A 20902-nucleotide genomic window follows, 5' to 3' on the forward strand; every position below is an offset into this window, starting at 1 on the left:
TAACACTGTGATTTTATATGATAATTGACAGTGGTAGCTCAATGTTTCAATAAGGATATTGTGTTTGTTTTTGTGAACAGGTAAATCTTTTGCCCGTTTCATCTTTTTGTGTTTCTTTGAACCTTGACATCAAACTGTCATGTCTGGTTGGTGTTTTGTATTTTCGATGGTACTAGAACTCAGGAATCACCTGATGACGGCCCCTCTCCTGTCCTCACCTCTCCCCGCAACAGCGCTCGCTGTCATGTCACCATATGAGGTGGAGTCTGGTTCCCCCCGTGCCTCAGGACACAACTGGGTGGAGCCCCAGCAAGGGAAGCCGGGGATGAGAGGAGGGGGCAAGTGTGGGAAGGGGTGGTTTCACAGGGAGCAGAGGCATTTGAGCCAGGGCACACATGCCTCAGCTGTGAGAGGCCCTTCACCCCTTGGCTGGCTGGCATCCCAGAGCAGAGGCAGAGAGAGACAGAGACGGTAGAGTGTGAGAGACGGAGGGTGAAGAGAAAGTTAAAGTGTAAAAAGTAGACTAGGTGGAGGCAAACAAGTGCTGGAGAAAGTTGTCGATTGAAGATTGGGAAAAGCGCCGGGGCCTGAGTTTGTGATAATTGTGGCTGAGGTTGTTTTTTCACTTGTGTATTCTGTAGTTAGTGTGCAAGTGGTTTGTATTTGGAGTTGACAGCCATGGCGGACACAGGTGTCAAGAAGGAGCACTCAGCTCTGGCAGAGGTGTCTTATGATGATGATGACGAGGTCGCTCTGGTGGCTGCTGCCACTGAGCCGGCCGTCGATGATGATGACCCTGATGAGGATGCCGACCTGGTGCAGGTCACTGGGGGCAAGAGTGAAGCCCAGATGAACGGGGTCTTGGTTCTCTCTCTGCTAGACAAGATTATCGGGGTGGTAGACCAGATCCAGCAGACCCAGCAGGGCCTCGAGGCCCGGCAGGAAGCCATGGAGAAGTCCGTGTCATCCATCCAAGGGGAGCTTTCCAAGTTGACCAAGACTCATGTCGGCACCACCAACACTGTCAATAAAATGCTGGAGAAAGTACGCAAAGTCAGTGTCAATGTCAAGATGGTGCGCAGCAACCTGGAGAAGCAGGCTGGCCAGATCAAGAAGCTGGAGAGCAACGAGAGTGAGCTGCTCAAGAGACGCAACTTCAAAGTCCTCATCTACCAGGTGTGTGTGCATGTGAGCCTGGTTTTTTAAATATCTCAATATTCTCATCATACAATAAATAGAAAGTAATATTTATTTGATGATGATTAAATGTGACAATCATTTTGAAATTACTTTGGTCGCATTCACAGTAGAAGTTGCATTTCCCAGACCATCAAGTTCAAGCTGTTGACATCATCTCATCACAGTTTTAGAGTCACTCTGGCACAATTTGACCATGTCTTGTGCAGTAACCCTTATCCTATTTGGAATTTGAGCAGCAGCATTACACAGAAAACCATTTTATGTGCATTAATCAGTGCATATTCAACAGCATCACAAACTGCAGCCTCCAGAATGACCATTAAATTGAGTCAGCACCTCTGCAAAGGTTGTTTCAGCACAGCCTGAATACTGTAGCTGCCGTGGATGTAGGATTTATTGTGTTTGTATGAGCGTATAGGTGTACCCGACACACTGCCAACTCTCTGTGGTCTCCATGACATAACTGTCCGGATCACTTTTTCCTGAAACGTTTTTGCGACATATCAGACACTGCAGCTCTGTTTAGAAAAGGAAAACAGAGGCGAACATTTTCCTTCTCTCACCAGAGTACCAGAATACCAGAGGCTTCCATGGAAAAATGAAGGCAGGTAGTGAGTGACCTCTCCCACTGCACAGGACGACTTGCATGAGAACCCAGTGAAACTAAAGAAAGACTAGTGGGTGTAAATAAAAATATAAGCCCAATAAATACATGGCATTAGAGGCCACTTGAGACACAACCAACGCCCCATGAACCTTCGAGCGCTCAGAGGACAGATAGTTGGCAGGCGGCAGCAATGTAAGATGAAGATTTTACTTTTATTATGATGACTTCTCAGAAGTCAGACACACTTTATAACCACGTGTCAACTCTGCCTTTGAATAAGAAGAGAAAGTGTTCATTTTGGTGCATTTTAGGAAGAAAGGAGAGTCTCTTCTGTGAGATACAGTTTGGTCAATGATGCCTTTGAATTCACTTGAGAGGTTTAAGTACCGCTGTGCATTTGAGACTTGTCAAGCGACCCTTTTTTTAGCAGGACGTGCTGTCATGTCTGGCTGTTGCAACTCACAACATGCAGAAGCAGCTGTGTTTTATCTTATCTGATATGTGAAAAAGGTTTACATGTGCCGTGATCTGGAATTTTCCAAATTACCACACAAGGGGGAAAACAATAGTCACAGTTTGCTCATCATAATTGTAGAAGAAGAACTGTGTTGGGGATATTATTTCCTGTAGAGGGCAGCATTGAACCTCTCGGTGTGCAGTCTGCCAGAAATGATCAGAAGAAGACAAAGAGTGAAGATTTTCCTTTAAAAACATTAGTGGCCAAGGAATCGGGGAGTTGCAAGCCTCGCGTGAGGGGAGCTTACTTCAGAGTCTATATTGGCAGGCACAGACATTTTCACATCCCCCTCCTGTGATGTTTGGTGTGGGAGCAGGTTACACTATCGGCATCTTGCAGAAATCCAATCATAGACACGTACCAGACCTTAATAAATTACCGGTTTAAAGCAGGTGCCTCCTGCAGTTTATGTCTTTTCAAACTTTTCAACTCAAAATCAGCGTATGGTGGACACAGGTTTCAGGTATCCCGTATCAACAGCATCAACAGTTTTGCAGATGTGGACTTTGTTTCGAGATCTTCTTCATGTCCAGTGTGTAACATTTAGGAGGGTTTTCTTGGCAGATATTGAATATGTTACCCATAAGTATGTTTGTTTAAGGGTAAAAGAATAGTTTGGCGTTTGTAGCCGTTTTAACTTAAGTTAAGAGCCTTGCTTTACAGAGGCCGCCATCTTGTGTCACCATCTTTTTACAAGTTAGAACAAATATCATGTGACAAGATATTCCTTTGAAGACATTCTGCCACCTGCACACACACACACAAATGGGACAACATTATATATGATTGATATGTATGAGTTGGTGTTGTGATTGTCCACACAGGTGGATGATTTAGTTTACTCGTGTACATAACGTCACTTGTCTCATTTTCCGATTCAAAGTAGATTTAAGGCCAAGCTGCGCTCACAGCACCCTCTGCTGGACCACTCGGTAATGACAGGCAGTCTGATGCTCTTGCTGGCTGTATATTCTTGACTAGAAAGTTACAGCGCACATCGGAAATTTCAAATAAAAAGTGACAACCCTATCCAAAGTGGACAAACGTAGTTCACTTGTTAGAGGATGTCACTAATAATTCTTATGCATCAGATCTCTCACATTTGTATTCAGTTTCTAATTCATCTCGTGTTTCCACTCGCACAGAACAGGTGTACACCACTTCCTGGCCGTAGTATTACAACTGAAATGCTCTTATCTCTCAGTCACCGTCACATTTACAGAGTCGTCTGGAGAGCTGTATAGCCCCAGGGCTGCAGTGGCTTTTTTGGGCTCCCACAGTCTATATTTACAGCCAGACAATGGCCGCACAGTGTCCGGTTTAATTGACTGACTGACAGATATTGGCTGTTGAGTTATTGGCAGCATTGCAAATCAGCACCCAGTCGGGTTTAACCACTTTCTGCTGTGTGTGTGTTAAAGGGTTAAAATGGAATGATTCTAATAAGAGATTTAGATTTAGGGGTAGGCATCTAGAGGTCAAAGGTCAATGGCAGCCTGTGTGTGTGTGTGAGAGAGCGATAAACTGTCATGTTATTACTCCAGCTGTGTAGAACTGACACTGGCTTTAAGGTTCTGCCTCTGTGCTCTGAGAATAGCCACACACATACATAGGGTACAGACTGGACTTCTGGTCGGAAAGACTTTGACAGTGATGCTTTATAATTAAACCTGCGACGATGTTGACGGACGGGATCCCCCCGGCAACAGCAGGGTGTGGATCTGAAGACGTTATCAGCATGGGTGTGGGAAGTATTCATAACCTTTACTTGAGTGAAAGTGGGCAATGCCACAGTCTAGAAATAATCCTCCTGTCCAGTGTAGCTGCAAGAAAAACCCTGCAACAATTGATCAAGGAATACTACGTTTTAATAATTGATGTTTTAGCTTTGTAAATATGAATATTTTCTGGTTTCTTTGCACCTTTGCCACAGTAAATTGCTCATAGTATCATCAAATCGTCTTTTAAGAAACGTAATCAACAGATTCATCAATGATTAAAATAACTTTCAGCTGCAGCTTGTATTTTAAAGTTTACTTTAATTAAAGCACTGCCAATTATAGTTAGTAAAAGTGCGAAATTGCCCCTTTCAGAGTAATTTGTGGTGTCAAATACTGAGGGGAAACATTTTAGGCATGCTGATATAAACACACGATATACTCCAGAGTTTGTGAGACTAAAATATCAAATGTGCGCAGCTCCATTTCACCAAATGACACAGACTTCTCAGTCTGTTTGGATACGACTGAAACAATGGTTTTACTGTGGTTTTTCTCATGAATACACTTCATTGTGATCCCACTCGGAACCCACCTCATTTTTGTGGTGGTTGTTAAGGATTTGAAAAGTGTTCGATATGAGCCATCCAGAGCTGGGTGGTGTCTCTGTGGCGCTGCGATGTTTGCGATGTTTTAAACGAACACGCCACTGACTGTGAAACTGACTCTGCAATCACTCCCTCTGTCAGAGTTTCCTCCCTGACCCTGAGTCATATCCTCCTCCTCCTCCTTTTAATGAGAAATTGTCTTTTCAAGAGAATCAAACGTTATCATTCTCATTGTGTCAGAAATGAGTCTCCTTATTTAGTCTCACGCTGACAGACTTTTTTTTAGCTGAGCTTTGCAGGACTCATTTCCTGTTGCCGCGTTTGTTCACAGCAAAACTTGTCAGGAAATGAACCTTAATGGAGACTGTTAACAGAAATGCTTTATAGACGATACTGTGGCTTTTATGGTGATTGATGGTGGTGATATAATCATCTGTGGCTTTGTATTACAGTGAAGGATACTATGCTTTTCTTGACACATTAAACGAATTTGAGCATCTGTTTTGCATAATTAAAAGTTACTAATTTTCTTTGTCAATGTCCTTTTGGATTACTTCATCGAATCTAATTAATCAGTGAACTAATCAAATTCAATCTAATTGACAAACTAATTAATTAACTGATCAGTTATTATGGCCCGAGGAGGTTTATTCAGGTTTCATTTTTTTTCTTTTTCCAACTGAGATTTTCAAATTAAATGATAATATGTAAAATCATTTATCAAAACAGGAATTAATAATTTGAACCAAAGTCAGAAAAAAGGAATACGTTGTTGCACTTCCTCAACACACAGCAATGAAAATGGCTAAAAACCTAAACCTAACCCCCTGGAAATGTATTAATCTTAGTATCAAGAACTGCAAATAATTAATTCAGTTAGTTGATTTTCTTGCAATTTATTTGTTTATAATCATTTTTTTCAAATATTTAATTATTTCAGCATTTAAAATTAGATAATTTGCAGCTTTTTTCATGTCTGTTGGGACTTTAATTGAGATATTTGATGACATCAGCATTCAAAATTTGTCATTATTACACACCAGTAGTGAACACACACAAGCCGGGAGCAGCACTGGGTGCCTTGCTCAGGGGCGCCCCGTCCCGGGATTGAACCAATGACCTTCCGGTTACAAGCCCAATTCCTTTTGGCCATGGTCTGCCAGAAAACTGGAAATATTTCGTTGTTTTATAGCATGGGTGACAAATGAGTGAGTTTATAATCTGCATATTAATCATTTTATAGGTGAACACATCTCATGATCTGTAATTAGGGTAACACAGGGTCAGTTTTCCTTACATGATTTAATGTCATATACGTTAAGCTGAGCCTAAGTCATAAGAACTAAAGGTCAGACGTGTGTTTCCTCTTGCACATTATCAGTTGGACTATGTAAATGAGTCCAGTTTGCTGTGTGTGAGATAGTGTGAGACAGTGCTGTTCTGTGTCTGGAGTCAGCGTGTTTGGCCACAGTTCAAGGGCAGCGACACAGTCATGTGGTCAACTCTATCAGGGAGCTGTAAGACTTCTCACTTACAGTCTACTTATTCCACGCCGACTTCACAGACCTTCCACAGCTCAGGTTGCAGCCAACAACCAGCCAGCCGGCCTCGACCCAATTTGCTTTGGTAGCTAAAACCCAGACTGTGTTCTAACTCCCTTCCACTGCAGATGCAGTGATTCCACCACGCCTTGACTTAATATCTGTTTCCAGACATAAATCAGATCTCAACCTCATTACAGAGACGGATCACTCGGCCAAACCCATTGCAGTCAGGAGTAAGAAAACCGAGCAGCACCAGAAGAACGGCACCAAATTAGTGTTGTGATTCATCCTGCTGGCATCTCCATGCAAACATGCCCACTTGTTCTCCTCCCCTCTTCTCAGTTTCTCTTCACCCTGTCGCTGCCACTGTCTTACAACTCTAATCCATAACTAAGGGCACAGCTCATTCAGTATTTGCTACAGTACTTGTACAGTAACCGTGTCTCCTCGGAGTATTTCTCTGCGGCTGCACTCCTCTTTCACCTGGTGACTGGAAAGATATCTGGGAGGCTCCACATTTCACTATTGCATGTCAGCGGCTATGTCGAGCCAGTACTGTTCAGTAATGTGTTTGCGAGCCACCGCGGCTAATTTGTGTCCTCTGGTCGGTCAGTGATGCTATCTTTGATTAGAATAAAGAGCTTTGGAAGAATATAGTCCATACTGATGTGTACTTTTATATTATCAGATTATAGCCTGTTGGGCAAATTTAAAATATGAAGATACCCACCCTGAAGTTTGTAATAAATGTCAGACAATCGTAGATTCATTTGGAAATTTGGAAGTGGTTGATTGTGGTTTTTAACCCTTTACCACCTAAGCCTCAAAATGTCCATCTTTTACATGGTATTAACAATATAAATGAAGAAAAAGAAAAAAGTCTTTAGTTTAGTTGTACATGAACACCATATTTTGCGTGTTCAATTTGAAATTTGAACAGTATAAAACATATTTAAAATAAAACGAGTTGAGTTTTTGTCTCAAAAAATGTGCCAAAAAATGGAAACTACAGGCTTTTTCCCCTCTTTTTGATGGTGATTCGCCGGCAACAGCATGAGTGAAATGACCGTAATATCCACACGTTGGCTTTCCTCTGCGTGTCTCTTCCTCTCTTTAGTTTAAGCAGAATTCACCGACATCAACTAAATATTCTTTGGTACAAAGAACACGAATTGAGTAAGTTCACCCTATTATGAAAACACAGTCTTCACTTTAAAACCCTCATCTTTCATTTTACGTGTGTAGCTGCCAACATCGTCTTCCATAGTTTACTTTACTGATTAGATCATTTTTAAGCTGATATGGTTATAAAACTTTACTTCACTTAACTTTACTCAGAAAAGAACAAGCATTTTTGAACAGGTCAGAAAGGGTCGGCAAAACTGGACCGTGTCTTTATATAACGGTGACACTTACGGGTTCAGCACTTTCTCCTCATTGACCTGCGTTTCCAAATCTAGTCTCCAGCACTATGTGGCGTTGCGTGCACATATGTCTGACATATAGGATGTGGATTTCCCATGGCGCTTGCACAGCTGAAAGAGGAGCCCTGCTCTTTGAACACGTGGCAACACTGCACATGTAAGAGTTAAACAGCAGTCCAGTTTTTTGACAAAAATGAACTGAAGTGTCCCAGTAAGATATGACAGTGAGACAACCACGTCCCCCAAACTGAAGCTGCTAAACAAAATTCAGCCTTCACTCATTTTATTATTTATACCTGAGCTTAATCTACAGTCACATGTGTGTCACAAAAAAAGATCATGGAATCAGACATGGAAAAAAAACTATTCTTTTCATCCCTATCAGTTCTCTGCTGCATTATTTCACCTTTATTATTTTAGAATATGAACAAAATAAAATGGCTGAGAGTAAGTTACTATCGATACAATATGTATCTATAGCTACAGTGGTGTTGTCGTACTCAAGCCTATAGGACTTTCAGGATACACAAGCCAGACTTGGACAAGTGTATTAATTGCATTCTAACTTCCTGTATCAGGCTATGTCATTTTTTAGCTCACTTCCTATCTGTTGCTGCACTCGCCTTCATTCCTTGTTCGTGGTTGGTGAGGACCACCTCTTTGAGGAATCCTGGCTCCAGATTGAATTAAGTGTTAAAGAATCCTGGAAATCCTTCGACCTCACTGTCCAAACACAGAATATAGAGTGTACTTAACATATCTTTTATAAGTATTTGCTGACAGAAGCTTTGGCATATAGAGATATTGCTTTGGTAGTGCTGTATGTGAAAGCACAGGTCTGTGTGTTGCATTAAGTTGCCTAAGAAGATGTTCAAAACCATACATTTTGTGTACACTGATTTTACACTTAAATACAGTTACTGTTAAATTACTTCTTTGAAATAGTGTACTTTGTGTTTACTTAGTTTTACCTGTATGTCAGCTCTAAGCAGAGCATTTGAGTACTTTTGGTCTATTGAGTGCTGGTCCACGTTGTAAAAAACTGGTCGAAAACATATTTAAACAAGTTTTTGACTCATTGTAACCAGACTCAAGTCTCAGACTCCTCTTTAGTGACTTGAACACTCCAGTCCAGTTGTTCTCCTTGAAGCTCCTTCTCCATGTCCACATGAAGACACCCAAAGTCACTCTGATCACATTCAAACTATCTTCTGGTTCCCTCTTGCCTGATCTCACACCACAGCTGCCTTCCCATCTCACAGAACATCCCCATCCCACACGAGCAGACAGGATCTACCAGCTGGAACACCCATCAGATCGCCCCCCCTAGATTTGAACGGTTGTAGTTTTCATGCAGGCTTCTTGGCTGCCAAACAGCAATGTGTCCTCATTCCTCATCACAGCTCTCTGGAAGCTGCTGATTCTAAATAAATTGTTGACACTCCCTCCATCTACGATTAAAAACACTCGAACCATTTATCTCAATCGGTGCACTGTATTAAAGGAAACCACTATGTTGCTTTTGATTATAAATATCCCGGCAGCATGCAGTGGAATGGCGTAGTGTCTCGTTTCATTGAGTCGTTCCGAACTGAGAAATCAGCAGCACTGATTGACGGAGTGATTGCACGATACAAAATTCTCTTTGTGGGACTACATTTCCACGTGTTAGTTAGTTTTTAGGTGCATGAATGTGGACATAACCTCAGAGACCTCTCTTAAGATAGTCTGTCAATATAATTACATCAAGTTGCAGTTAAAGGAGTGTCAATACTTTTACGTTAAATATAACTTACTGTTATTTCTGTAACCCAACACATTGCGTGTGAAACTAAAGTTTGGTCCTGCTGCTGCTGCTGCTCTTGGCACTGGCTGCTGAGTTATAGGCTCTGACAGAGAGTGCGCCACTCTGTGGGTCATGGCAGGTAGTATTCAGATTGGATTTTGCATGTGTGTAAAAGATTAGGATGATTAATCTACAAATATTACAACTGTTGATTATGTTATCAGAGCAAAAAGGGAAAGTTTGAAGGTGAAATGTTTGGGAAATGATGTTTAAAATCATAGAAACCCTACGTGTGCCTTTGATTGTGTTGTTTTATGGCAGAGGCACAAAGAATAAACACAAATTTAATTATACCAATGTATGAAATAATGTCAAAAGGTAACTTAAATTACCAAAATATTAGTTTTAAGCCTCTTATTCAACTACTTTTAAATCAGTATACATAAACCATTTAAGTAAACTCTAATTTTAAAGCAGTATTTGATCAATTCTGTCTGATTGGATCAAAAGATGTTTTTTAATCTTTATTTCTATCAATTTTTCAAGCAAAAAACTGACAACAGCAATGTAGCACAAGTTGATTCAAGGGCTCCGGTGTTGTGTTACAGCGAAAATATTTGCACTTCTGAAAATGAAAGACGGCGAGAATAAAGGCTTCTGCGTGTGTCAGTTTTTCCACTGCATTTTTTCAGACCCACACACACACAAACAGCTGAATTCAGAACAAAGCAGAGCAGTGTATGTGATTGGCCTCATGCCGTCCTCCTGAATACCAGGTGTTATTAACCCCTGGCAGAGTCTTAGTCTGAAGGAACTCAGTAGTTTTAATTTCCTAAAGCTGGGCCCAGTGCTGTTTTCACATTGGCAACGCATGCCCTCACTTCATCTAACCACACATCACATTATAATTTGTATTTTTGGTACTATTATTAGTATATTAAGAGTTATGCACCTGTTTGTGTCTTACGAACACATGATTGGAAGATTTTACTTAAACTTAACTAAATCTCCTTCCTTTGTGTAAATATGGGTGTCATTGTTAGAGAGAAAAAGGACTGTGGCAACTGTGTGTAATATTATTCCAGTGCTGTCACTTCATGCAGGGATGTAAATGGAAAAGTACATTTTCTATCATTGACCCGGGGATTCCTGTGGTGTTAGAGCTGTGGATGAGGAGAGAGTGAGCAGTGGAGTAGGGCTTTTCCCTTTAGGGTCCTGTGTATGAAATCACAAATCACTGTGACGGTGAAACCAGGGAACTCCCTTCCTGTGGTGTGCACCTAACGTTATATTACCACGGTGGCTATTTGGTGTACAAACGGGCTTTCTCTCTCTTAATGAATCAGCCCATAGACTGCAGGAGTGGTTGGTAATATTTCCATCCCATCATCCCACTGGACACTTAAAGCTGCAGTAGGCGGGATTGCTAAAGTTTTAATGGATTGCTGAGTCTCATCCTCAAAATATTATCTCACTAACTCTTTTGAGATCTCTTTGTTCTGATCCACTTTCACTCGAAAGTGCAGCTCCGTCTTCTACGCGCTCTATTCCATACCAGCTGTCAATCACACTGGCGTCTATGTACTCTATATGTACTCATTTACAAAATTGACATCGTGTTCTATTGAAGAAGAGCTGTAACTAGCGATTGAGACGATGAACTCATTTTCACATAGACTTCCAGAGTTCTTTTTTTGCAACCAGCAGAGCTGAAGATGCTGAGATTCTCATTGGGAGTGACCAGTATGGACAGGATTAGAAATGAGTATATAATCCAGGGACAGCTCAGGTTGAACGGTTTGTAAAATAAAGTAAGAGGGTCAAGGTTGAGATGGATTGGTCACGTGCAGAGGAGGGATAGTGATTATATTGGACAAAGGATGCGGAAGATGGAGGAAAAGGAGGAAGAACAAGGAGAAGGTTCATGGACGTTGTGAAGGAGGACAGTGGGTGTAAAATAAGAGGACACAAAGGACGGGACAAGATGGAGAAGGGAGAAGCCGAAAGAAGATGAAGAAGAAGAGTTTCCCCCTGGTGGCTAACTGCTACTTTCATCCTATTTCATGGGATTTGTTTTCAGAAAAGAATACATCCCTTCTTTTATACAATCTGGTCACGCTAGTTTTTAGGTTCCTGTGCAGCATATGCCGTTGCTAAACGTGTTGAACAGCCAATAGGAGCGTCCTCTCTGTCACTGAACTGCCCTGTGACTGGTCAAAGTCTCTTGTCTCAAAATAGAGCCGTGTCTAGGTGCGGAAAATAAATTGTCTCTCAGAAAGTTTGAATACGGCGCTTAACACATGTGCCCAGCAGAGCAGATTGTTATAAACGGGATACCAGGGCTTTGGAAACAGATTTTGCACCGTCTTTGGCAGCAGGCGGCTGCATACAGTCGTCTGTGAATTGTTTGGAGAGTATGGGAGGAATCAATATCACTGTCATTACCAGAGTACATTAGCATCCTTATTTTAGCCTGCAACTCTGCGGGGTCTCTTTAAAAGATGACAGCATCATGATTCAGGCCTGTACAGGGGCTCTAACATGCAAACCTTCACCTTCATTTCATTCCACTCTCTCATTTTGGCCTTGCCCTGTCCTGAGTGGCACACGGGTCAGTGGTATAACTCTTTGTGAAAGCTCAGTGCACAGCTGCACAGAGCGGACACGATCCGACAGCTGCTCCTGTGACTCACCCCTGAGAACCTTTCATCACGATGCCTCTGAGGGAACGGTGCGTGCCTCGTCTGCGTGCACGAAGGTGGGCCCGGGACTGTGAACGTTACTGCACACGGATTTATTATCCAAAAAAAATAATCCACCTTGTTACATTTCAAAACGGCTGCCAACATCAGTTATGATTGGAATAATCTGGGGAAAAAAAGAATGTATAAAACCTATTCTAATTTTTTATTTATATTGTACTATGGAGTGGAATCACAACTGGAGCTACAAAAATCACTTGTTGCTGCTCGGTTTATATTTTAAGAGCCTGGTGTGTAGGATCTAAAGGGAATATAGTAATAGAATTTCAGTATAATATTTAAAACTATGTTTTAATTAATTTATTATCAACTGTAAATTAAATACTGTTGTGGGTTTTTTTTTTTTTACCTTGGAATAACCCGAGTCCACTCAGAACTCAGAAAGTACAGATCACACACTTGTCCCACAGAGCACTGTTAATGTCTTTATGCATTATGAAAGGCATTATAACTTTTTGTGTCTGATACAATACCGATATCACAAACTAGAGTATGTACAGATACTGATATCAGTCCATGTTACTGTAAATGATGAAGCTGTTAACAACACATTTGAGCTCGACCTTTATAGGTATTTGAAAAAACGTAATTCTCCATCTGTGAAACAAATATTCTTCTCCCATAAAGAAGAATTAAAAAAAGCCCTCAACATGACTCCGCTAAAATGCTGTACATTTTGATCTGCCCTGATATCCGATCCAGTGATTTTGACCAGTATCAGACCGATATTGAGACTGCATATCGTATCGGCTCATCTCAAGTTTCTAATTCACTTGGCTGGAGAGCAAATATGTTTTCGTTTGGTTTCAATATGTAACTTCATCCCTAAATGTCACAAAATCCTACACACCGACTAAACTATTTTTATATAAGGACCCACTTTTTAAAGATGATAAACCATCGCGACTCAATTAAGTAAACCGTGACACAAACCCATGTGTGTACAACCTTTCTAATTAAATTGGAACTATTTTGAATACATAAATCAGACATTTTCAAGATATAGAGTGTCTTTTTTTTTTTAAATGAACATCTCACTTATACCTCATCGCTGTGTACCAAAATGTGTCCTCAGTCTCCTCAGTCCTCAGACTTTTTTTAATTGCATCTGTTGTGTTGTTGTTCCTCCCTTCCCGGAAGACAGTTGGTGCAAATAGAACAAAGGGAGCGACAGAGAGACTCCCCACTAACTTTAGCCAGCTTCTCCATGAGGTATGATTCATGCCAGGGTGATTAGCAACAGACCTCCATCTCAGTGAGGAGAAAACATGCACGCACACACACACACACACACACACACACACACACATACAGTACATACACACACAGAGTGTTCCAACTTCTCCACTGCTTCTCACTGGGAGGAGAGCGGAAGGTAACACAGGCACACTAATGGACTTGCCATCTCCTTCCTTGGGTTTCTCTTAGTTTGCAATCAGGCGGAGAAACCCAAACATAATTTGACGATATGATCACAATTTCCGCAGAAACAAAACGACTGAGTCAAGTTTTAAGAATGTGTTGGAAATAGCAACAACTCTCTTTTTGGTTGTGGTTCCCATGAGCCATGAAAAGCCTAATAATGGATTTAAACGTGACCAAAAACCACTTTTTGCAGATATTGGTGTTAGTGTATAACTAATATACACTACTATACTAACACTAGGCTGGAATATAGTTCACAATTTCCTTGTGTACATGACTTCACTGCTTTGTGTCCAGGGATTTTGTATGAAAGGTATTCACTGTGTGTGTCAGGGAGGGTGTACACATGATGGTGCCCATACTCGCGTGTTTTGCTTCACTTTCTACAGCAGCACAAGAGACGCGCTTGTATACAGATACATATTTTTAAAGCGTAAGCGTTACGCGTTGACTTTCACTTTTAGCCCAGTGGCCAGATTTACCCCGCCACAGATGAAAACAAGCTTTTGCCAGGGACACATGAGATCATAGCTATTTACAGTGCACACAGTTTTTGTTTTTCATGTACTTTTATATCACTGGGTGGGTGTGCACATGTTTACTATTGTAGCTTGATCTTGAAAGGTCCGGTGTGGATCGTTTAGGAGGATTTAGTGGCAGAAAACTGAGCATATTGCTCGTATGTATAAGAAGAACAGCCACATCCTCTCCATAGTTCCATGATGTGCATTGTGCATCAACACCATTAGATTTCACTGATCCGTACTCACTGGACCGGTAAAGTATATGTTATATTCCAGATTAAACCTGTGGAAAGATATTCTTGTGCAAATGAGTCATGTGCTCACTGACATTACCCCCCCGGTTATTTTATTAATAAAGCACTGCCTTGCTTTTCTCTTATCTGCAGAGCAGGTGCAGAATCCACTCCAAGTTTAATTGTAATGCACTCACAACAACTGGCGGCCTCATGTCCGTATATATTGTTGTCAGCTGTTTATCCCGCTTAACTTCTCCGCCCACCTGAGACAACATGAGGAGGTGGTTGTCATGGTGACAGAGCGTTGTGTTTATCTGTTGCTATGTGGGGAGGGGATGGTGCCATGTGGAGGTGGTGGTGGTGGGTGTCACTAGGGGCTGAATGCTGCTGTGGCTGTTCGCCAGAGAATGTTTGATGGAATCCAGAGAGAGGGAAAGGCCAGCCCAAAATAAACCTATACAGAGTGGGTTGACCAGAGCCAGACCATACACGGCACCAGATAAGGAGGCAATGTCCATTTTATAATTGGACCATATGGCAGGATGTGAAGTGGAGTTTCGCCCCCTCTAACGTGCTCTGACAGATGTCAGATCAAGTCAGATATCATGATTAAAGTCATTTTTTATAAATACTGATCATTTAACATAACAAAAAAACACTCTTTTTATTTATTATAGTAACTTTCGCACATGGATACAATAGTTGTGAGTAGTAAAGTCCTGGTTTGAATCGTGGTTTACTGCAGGTCATTTCCCTTCTCTTTTTACCAGCAAGTTCATGTCTGTCTTCACTGCAGCTGTCGCATACATACACCATATAAAAAATCCTATCAAGTGAATCTACAATACAATTTACCAATAAAATACTTTAATCCAGTGATTTTCAACCACTCTGCCGCGACACACTACTGTGTGCCGTGGGAAATTATCCAAAAAAATACGATTTAGTCACATCATTTTGTTATATTTTGGTTTGTGGGGTGCCAAGAGATTTTTTCTCAATCTGAAAATGTGTCATGCCTCAAAAAAGGTTGAAAAACACTGCTTTAAACTATGTATTAAATCTCTCAGAATGAAGACAGTTGGCACTAAAGGTGATTGATCAGTGACATACTGTAGGTCTCTCAGTCTCATGTCTGATAGGAAATCCAAAATGCTTTATCCAATCAGGAGTCAGAACTCTTATAAGGTTATATTGCAGGTGGGAGGGAAGGGAAATACAAATGGAAGTGGTAACGTTGTAACTAATTATTACACACTTGACATTTGACCAGTGTGTAATAATTAGTGACATCTAATGGTGAGACTGTAGAGTGCAACACATGGAGGACTCTTCCACTCTCCGTTCCTTTTCCCCAAGCACTTCAGGGAACAACGGTGGCCTTTGCTGACCAGAAAGGATTTAAACACCTGTTCACAACTCTTTCCACTTTCCACTTTTTTTGATTATACACCAGATTTATGCAGGCAGAGCTACTCTTCTTTGTCCGAGTAGTAAGCTTCTGCTTCAAAACACCAGGACACATCTGTGCACAATGGTGACCTCGGTATAGCAAGTCCCTTTCCTAAAGTACATTCAGAAATTAAACCCTCCTAAATACAGTATTACATACTGGACCCTTAACTGCATTAAACATTATAAACATATGTTAGGAATCTAATCTAACTAAATATGTTTTGGCTAAAATCTCTATGACCTCATGTTTTCACTATAGATGAGGCTTCGGTCCATGTCTGTTATGTCATGGGAGGAGAGGGGGAGGTGAAGTGGTGGTGCATGCAGCCATAAAAAAAATGGAACCAGAAGTGATTTAATGTGACGTGACAGCGAGGCAGATGGGGAGAAGAGTGATTACACCTGAAATTAAATGAGATCCTGAGGATGCTCGTGTCAGAGGTGATGCATTAATTAAAGCTGTTGACGCGATGATGGTGATTGGACTGACAGGTTAGGGTTTGCTGGTAAACATGTTTGCTTTTTTTTGAATAGATGAAGGTATTTACATAAATGAGCTGGTGATGCTTCAAGTATAAAAGTATTCAATTTTAAATGAATAAATCAATGATCATTTGCTTTCATAGAAATCCAGTGCTTTATACTGTATGACAGCACAGTGTCTGAAGTTGGAATGAATTGAACTCATATTTCTCATAAAATACATACATAAAAAACACACTGCTGTATCCTCAAAGTCAAGATGTAGTTGGAGCAAGGATGAAATCCAAAGAGAAGAAGAGACCAAGAATCAAGAAAAAGATGAATGTACTGGACGATTTAATTGGTTTATAAGTGATAATTTAACTCCACTACTACCCAACTAAAGAAATCCAAAGAGAAGCAGTGAGCTGTGGCACTGAGGTGCAGCAGAATTGGACCATTAATCTCTCTAGGGTTGTCGCAGGGGGATCACATTATTTACATTAACATGCTTCAAACTATGTGGATATCTGGTATCCACACAGGTGCAGATCTGGTGCACTGCCAAACAACATGGAAATACACTGTAGTGTGCCGCATGAACAAGTAAGGACATGGGAATCTGTCATGGAATTCCTATTAAAACATACAGGACATTCAGACATTTATCTGTAAAATAACTTGAGCGTTGTCCTTTTTTAACTGTTAGATTGGACAGAAAAGGGCCTTGAATTATTAATAGTGTGTTAATTACAGATTTTATGGAATGCATTCTTGGTTTTTCTTCCAATATGACTGTAGAGCTGCAATTTAATAATATGTGTATTGTTGTGTCATTAAATGCACACCAGTCCATGTTCTCGTGTTTTTAAGACTTGCCTTTGTACAATAAGTTGATGTAACTCTATTGGCATGTGGTTTTTGATATATAATTAACACCACTAGATGGCAGTCTGTACCACCTGAACATAAAGCTGTGAAGTCACACACTCATATTCAATCTCATTTTCAGCCAAAGGCCACGGACTTCCCTGTCTGACGCTGATAATTTTCACATGACATATGAAATGAAATGCCATGATTTACATGAATTGTAACAGTGCTATCAGTGAACCATCATGTCTGCAAATGTTTGTAGTAAATGTCAAAGTGAAAATGTTGCTGTGCTGTGTTGCAGTACTGCTGTGACTCAAGAGTCTTCTGTTTTCCTATTTTAATTTGCAGGACAAAGTAAAGGCACCAAATGCATCAAAAACCAAGACAGGGGAGACAGTTGTTGAAGGTAATGCAGTGGAAGGTCTTCAGCAGATACCTGAGGAGGGACAGGAAGGACCTCCAGCCAATCTCAATTCAGATGAGGAGGTAGAGATTGAGGAGATTATTGAAGAGTCTCGTACCAAGCGCATCCAACGCTCCACCAAGCAGCAAGTGGACAACATAAAGAAAGCCTTTTCCAAAGAGAATATGGAGAAGACCAAACTTAAGACAAAGGAGAACTTGGAGAAGACCAGACAGAGAACCCGCGATAACCTAGAAAAGACGAGGCAAAAAACCCGAGACAATCTGGAGAAAACCAAACACAACCTGGAGAAGAAGATTGGCAAACTTGGGACCCGCGTCACCCCCAACCAGGAGCGCAGGGCGAAGATGAAGAGCTCCAAAGACAAGGTGAGGAAGTCCCTAACCCCTGACCACACTGTCTATGCCCGCTCGAAGACCTCTGTGTACCGCGTGCCCCCCTTCACCTTCCATGTGAAGAAGATCCGAGAAGGGGAGGAGGAGGTTGTGGAGAACACAGAGATGGAGGAGGTGGCCGACACGGAGGGCCAACCAGAGGGAGAGGAGAACGGCCTTGGCGTGCACGTGGACGTGGAAGAAGGGGAGCTGGTGAATGTAGACAGCCCAGGGATGGAGGAGCTGTTGCAGGTGACCGAGGACTCTCAGCTGGTCATGGTGGAGCCAGATCGCCTTCAGAAGGCACAAAGGGAATGAGCCTCCCAGCTCTGTAGAGAAAGTTTTGAAGATGAAGAAAGGAATGATGTCTTGATAAATAATTCTAAACACAAGGACACAATATTAGTCGTGGGGACTCTGTAGACTTGATCACAATCCAAGTGGTATCCGTTGTTTTCTGTTCTCTTTTTACTGTACCCAATACGGATGACTTTCATATTTGCAACTTTTTGGCATATAAGTGAGATAAACATAACAAAAACAAAGCAAGCTTTTAAAACATGATGCAGGCTGATAGCTTAGACATGTATGTTTAGAATATTTGTAGTTGGTTTGATTAATTGAGAAGTACAAAAGTGTATAAATAGTCTTTGCTGTTAAGAAGTACATTATAATATATGATATGGTAACAGGAAGTTACACCAATCTGCCACAAAATTAAAAATGGTAGCCGTTGTTGTGGCTGATCGGTGTATTTTAGAATCATTCAAGGAAAATTATTTAATGTTTTTAATTTAACTTTTTTCTAACAGGCCACAGATATACACCCATGTGCCATGGCACTAAAGCACTAAAAGTGATGGTAACAGCAAGTTGTTGAAAGGGTTTCCACCAATCTACCGTAACAATAAAACTGGTAACCGGTTTTGCTGTTGTGGCTCATCTTGGTGCACTGGTGCTTGATGGTTTCAGTGACGCAAAGTGTAAAAATAAAGCAATTATAACATAGACAAAGAAGTAAGATGGCAGGAGGAAATAGTGAACAATACCTCTTATAATTCACAATGTGTTAGGGCAAAAGTGCTGAAGCAGGGTTTATGCCTTATTGTAAAATGTGATGCTTGTTTGTTGTCATTGTTCTGTACTGTAAATTACAAATGTAAAGTACTGAAAATGGATGTGTAAAGAAGCATGAATTATTCCCAAGTAAATGACAAAACTATTGTGACAATCATTACAAACAACTGAGTTTTTAAGTTATACTATACTACTGTATGTATCTCTTACGACTCCAGGATCCTTAAAAGGTCCCTTATTTTAGCCATAACAAAATGAGATACTAAAAGTCGACAATAACGAAAATGTGGATTGCAAACGTTGCTGTGATTTATTTTTTACAATGCATGCTTGAAAACACTGTATTTATCCACTGCGTCATATATATGTTTTTTAAAAGTTTAACAAAGCGCACTTCTGCACAAAGGAGAGGAAAAGAAACAATGGCGTTGCCATGGTTACGGCTCATCCTAGTACACCTGCACGGCCCCATTAAAGGTAATTGCAGACAGAAGAATTAGGGACTGAAGAGCAATATGACAGTTTAATGACTGGCTTTTTTAACACGGGGAGATGCAAATGTCATTCTAAATGCAGTTTGAGGCTCACAGCTCGCTGCCAGGTAAGGTAAGATGACTGGCATGGTACTTTAACAAATGCCAGAACACAGCAGCGGCATTCTGCAATTTTGCGCAAACAAGGAATGTCCACCGTGATGGAAGGAAACAAAAACAGTGACAGAAAAGTGAAGAAAACAAATATGATTATTAATCTTGTAGAGAAGATGTTTGTTGAGGATTAGAAGGAAGCTACCTGGACTGTACTTGCTCTAATGTAAAGTTTACATAAAAAAGAAAAAACAAGAGGCAGCATTCAATCATCAAAGCTGCTTTTGATGATGTAAAGCAGGGCCACAGATGGTGAATGTACATATAGAGGCTCCATTTTCCTGCCTAGAAGCTGCATGTGACCTTGATGCACTGGTGTAGACACACCGAAGCTCCACTGTGTGTCATGGAACACCATTAAGATAATCAATAGGCTGGGGGATGCAATTAAGGAGAGTGCTCCTTCTGAGCACTGAGCAAGGTAGAGAGATGTCAGAGGGACAGACAGAAAGGATGTGTGTGTGTGTGTGTGTGTGTGTGTGTGTGTGTGTGTGTTTGCGATTGTGTGGACTATGATGCAAAGAATCAGCCCATGACATCACATTGTATAAATACATTTATTATTGATTTCCTTTATACTACTAGAAATACTATTGATTTCTTTTTTTGACAAAAATCCTCCTCACATTGACATGCACATCAATCAGTGAATCACTTGTAAGATATCGGTCCCTTTAAGAAAACGTGTGTTTTTGACAAAATGTACATTTTTATAAGTTACTGGTTATTTAAAAAAAAAAAAAAAAAACTGAACCAGCCTGCTGCAAGTGTGATGTAGGTTATGCACAGCTAATATGTGTCATTTAAAGGAGATTAGTTACATAAAAGTGTTAAACATGATTACTATAGGGAGCTTTTATGCATTTTCAGAAAACTAGGTTTGTCTTTTCTGTTGTGTATAAGACCTATTTTTGCCTAATCACCTCAATGCAAATAAAAGCTTACTGAAAAATGCATATTACGTATTATTTTATTTATTGTATGGATATTGATGTGCACTACTTAGTCCAGTACATGTGCTTACGTACAAAAGGAAGAGAAAGGTAAATAAGACATAGACCTGTGATTGGAGGGCAGTGAAGAACAGCACTGGCGTTATTAAACTCCCGATGACGTCAGCACTGCCAGTAATTCAGATGACTTCCAGTCTGGCTGTTCTGTCGACTTGTTCGTCCGCCCTCCGCAGCGGGTCGGCGCGCGTGTCTGCTCTACGGTCCTTCCGCCGGGAGGGTGTAG

The 20902-nt window shown here is 40.9% G+C and overlaps 1 protein-coding gene across 1 annotated transcript; it reads left to right on the forward strand.

The window, feature by feature from the left end:
* The first annotated feature begins 370 nt into the window (after window positions 1-370).
* On the forward strand, window positions 371-20622 carry cavin1a (caveolae associated protein 1a). The gene is made up of 2 exons (XM_058652655.1): window positions 371-1176; window positions 17493-20622. Exons 1-2 carry the CDS (start codon window positions 679-681, stop codon window positions 18258-18260), a joined length of 1266 nt encoding a protein of 421 aa, XP_058508638.1. The 5' UTR covers window positions 371-678; the 3' UTR covers window positions 18261-20622.
* The last annotated feature ends 280 nt before the right edge of the window (window positions 20623-20902 follow it).

The sequence above is a fragment of the Solea solea genome, chromosome 16 (assembly GCF_958295425.1).
Source record: "Solea solea chromosome 16, fSolSol10.1, whole genome shotgun sequence".
NCBI lineage: Eukaryota > Metazoa > Chordata > Actinopteri > Pleuronectiformes > Soleidae > Solea > Solea solea.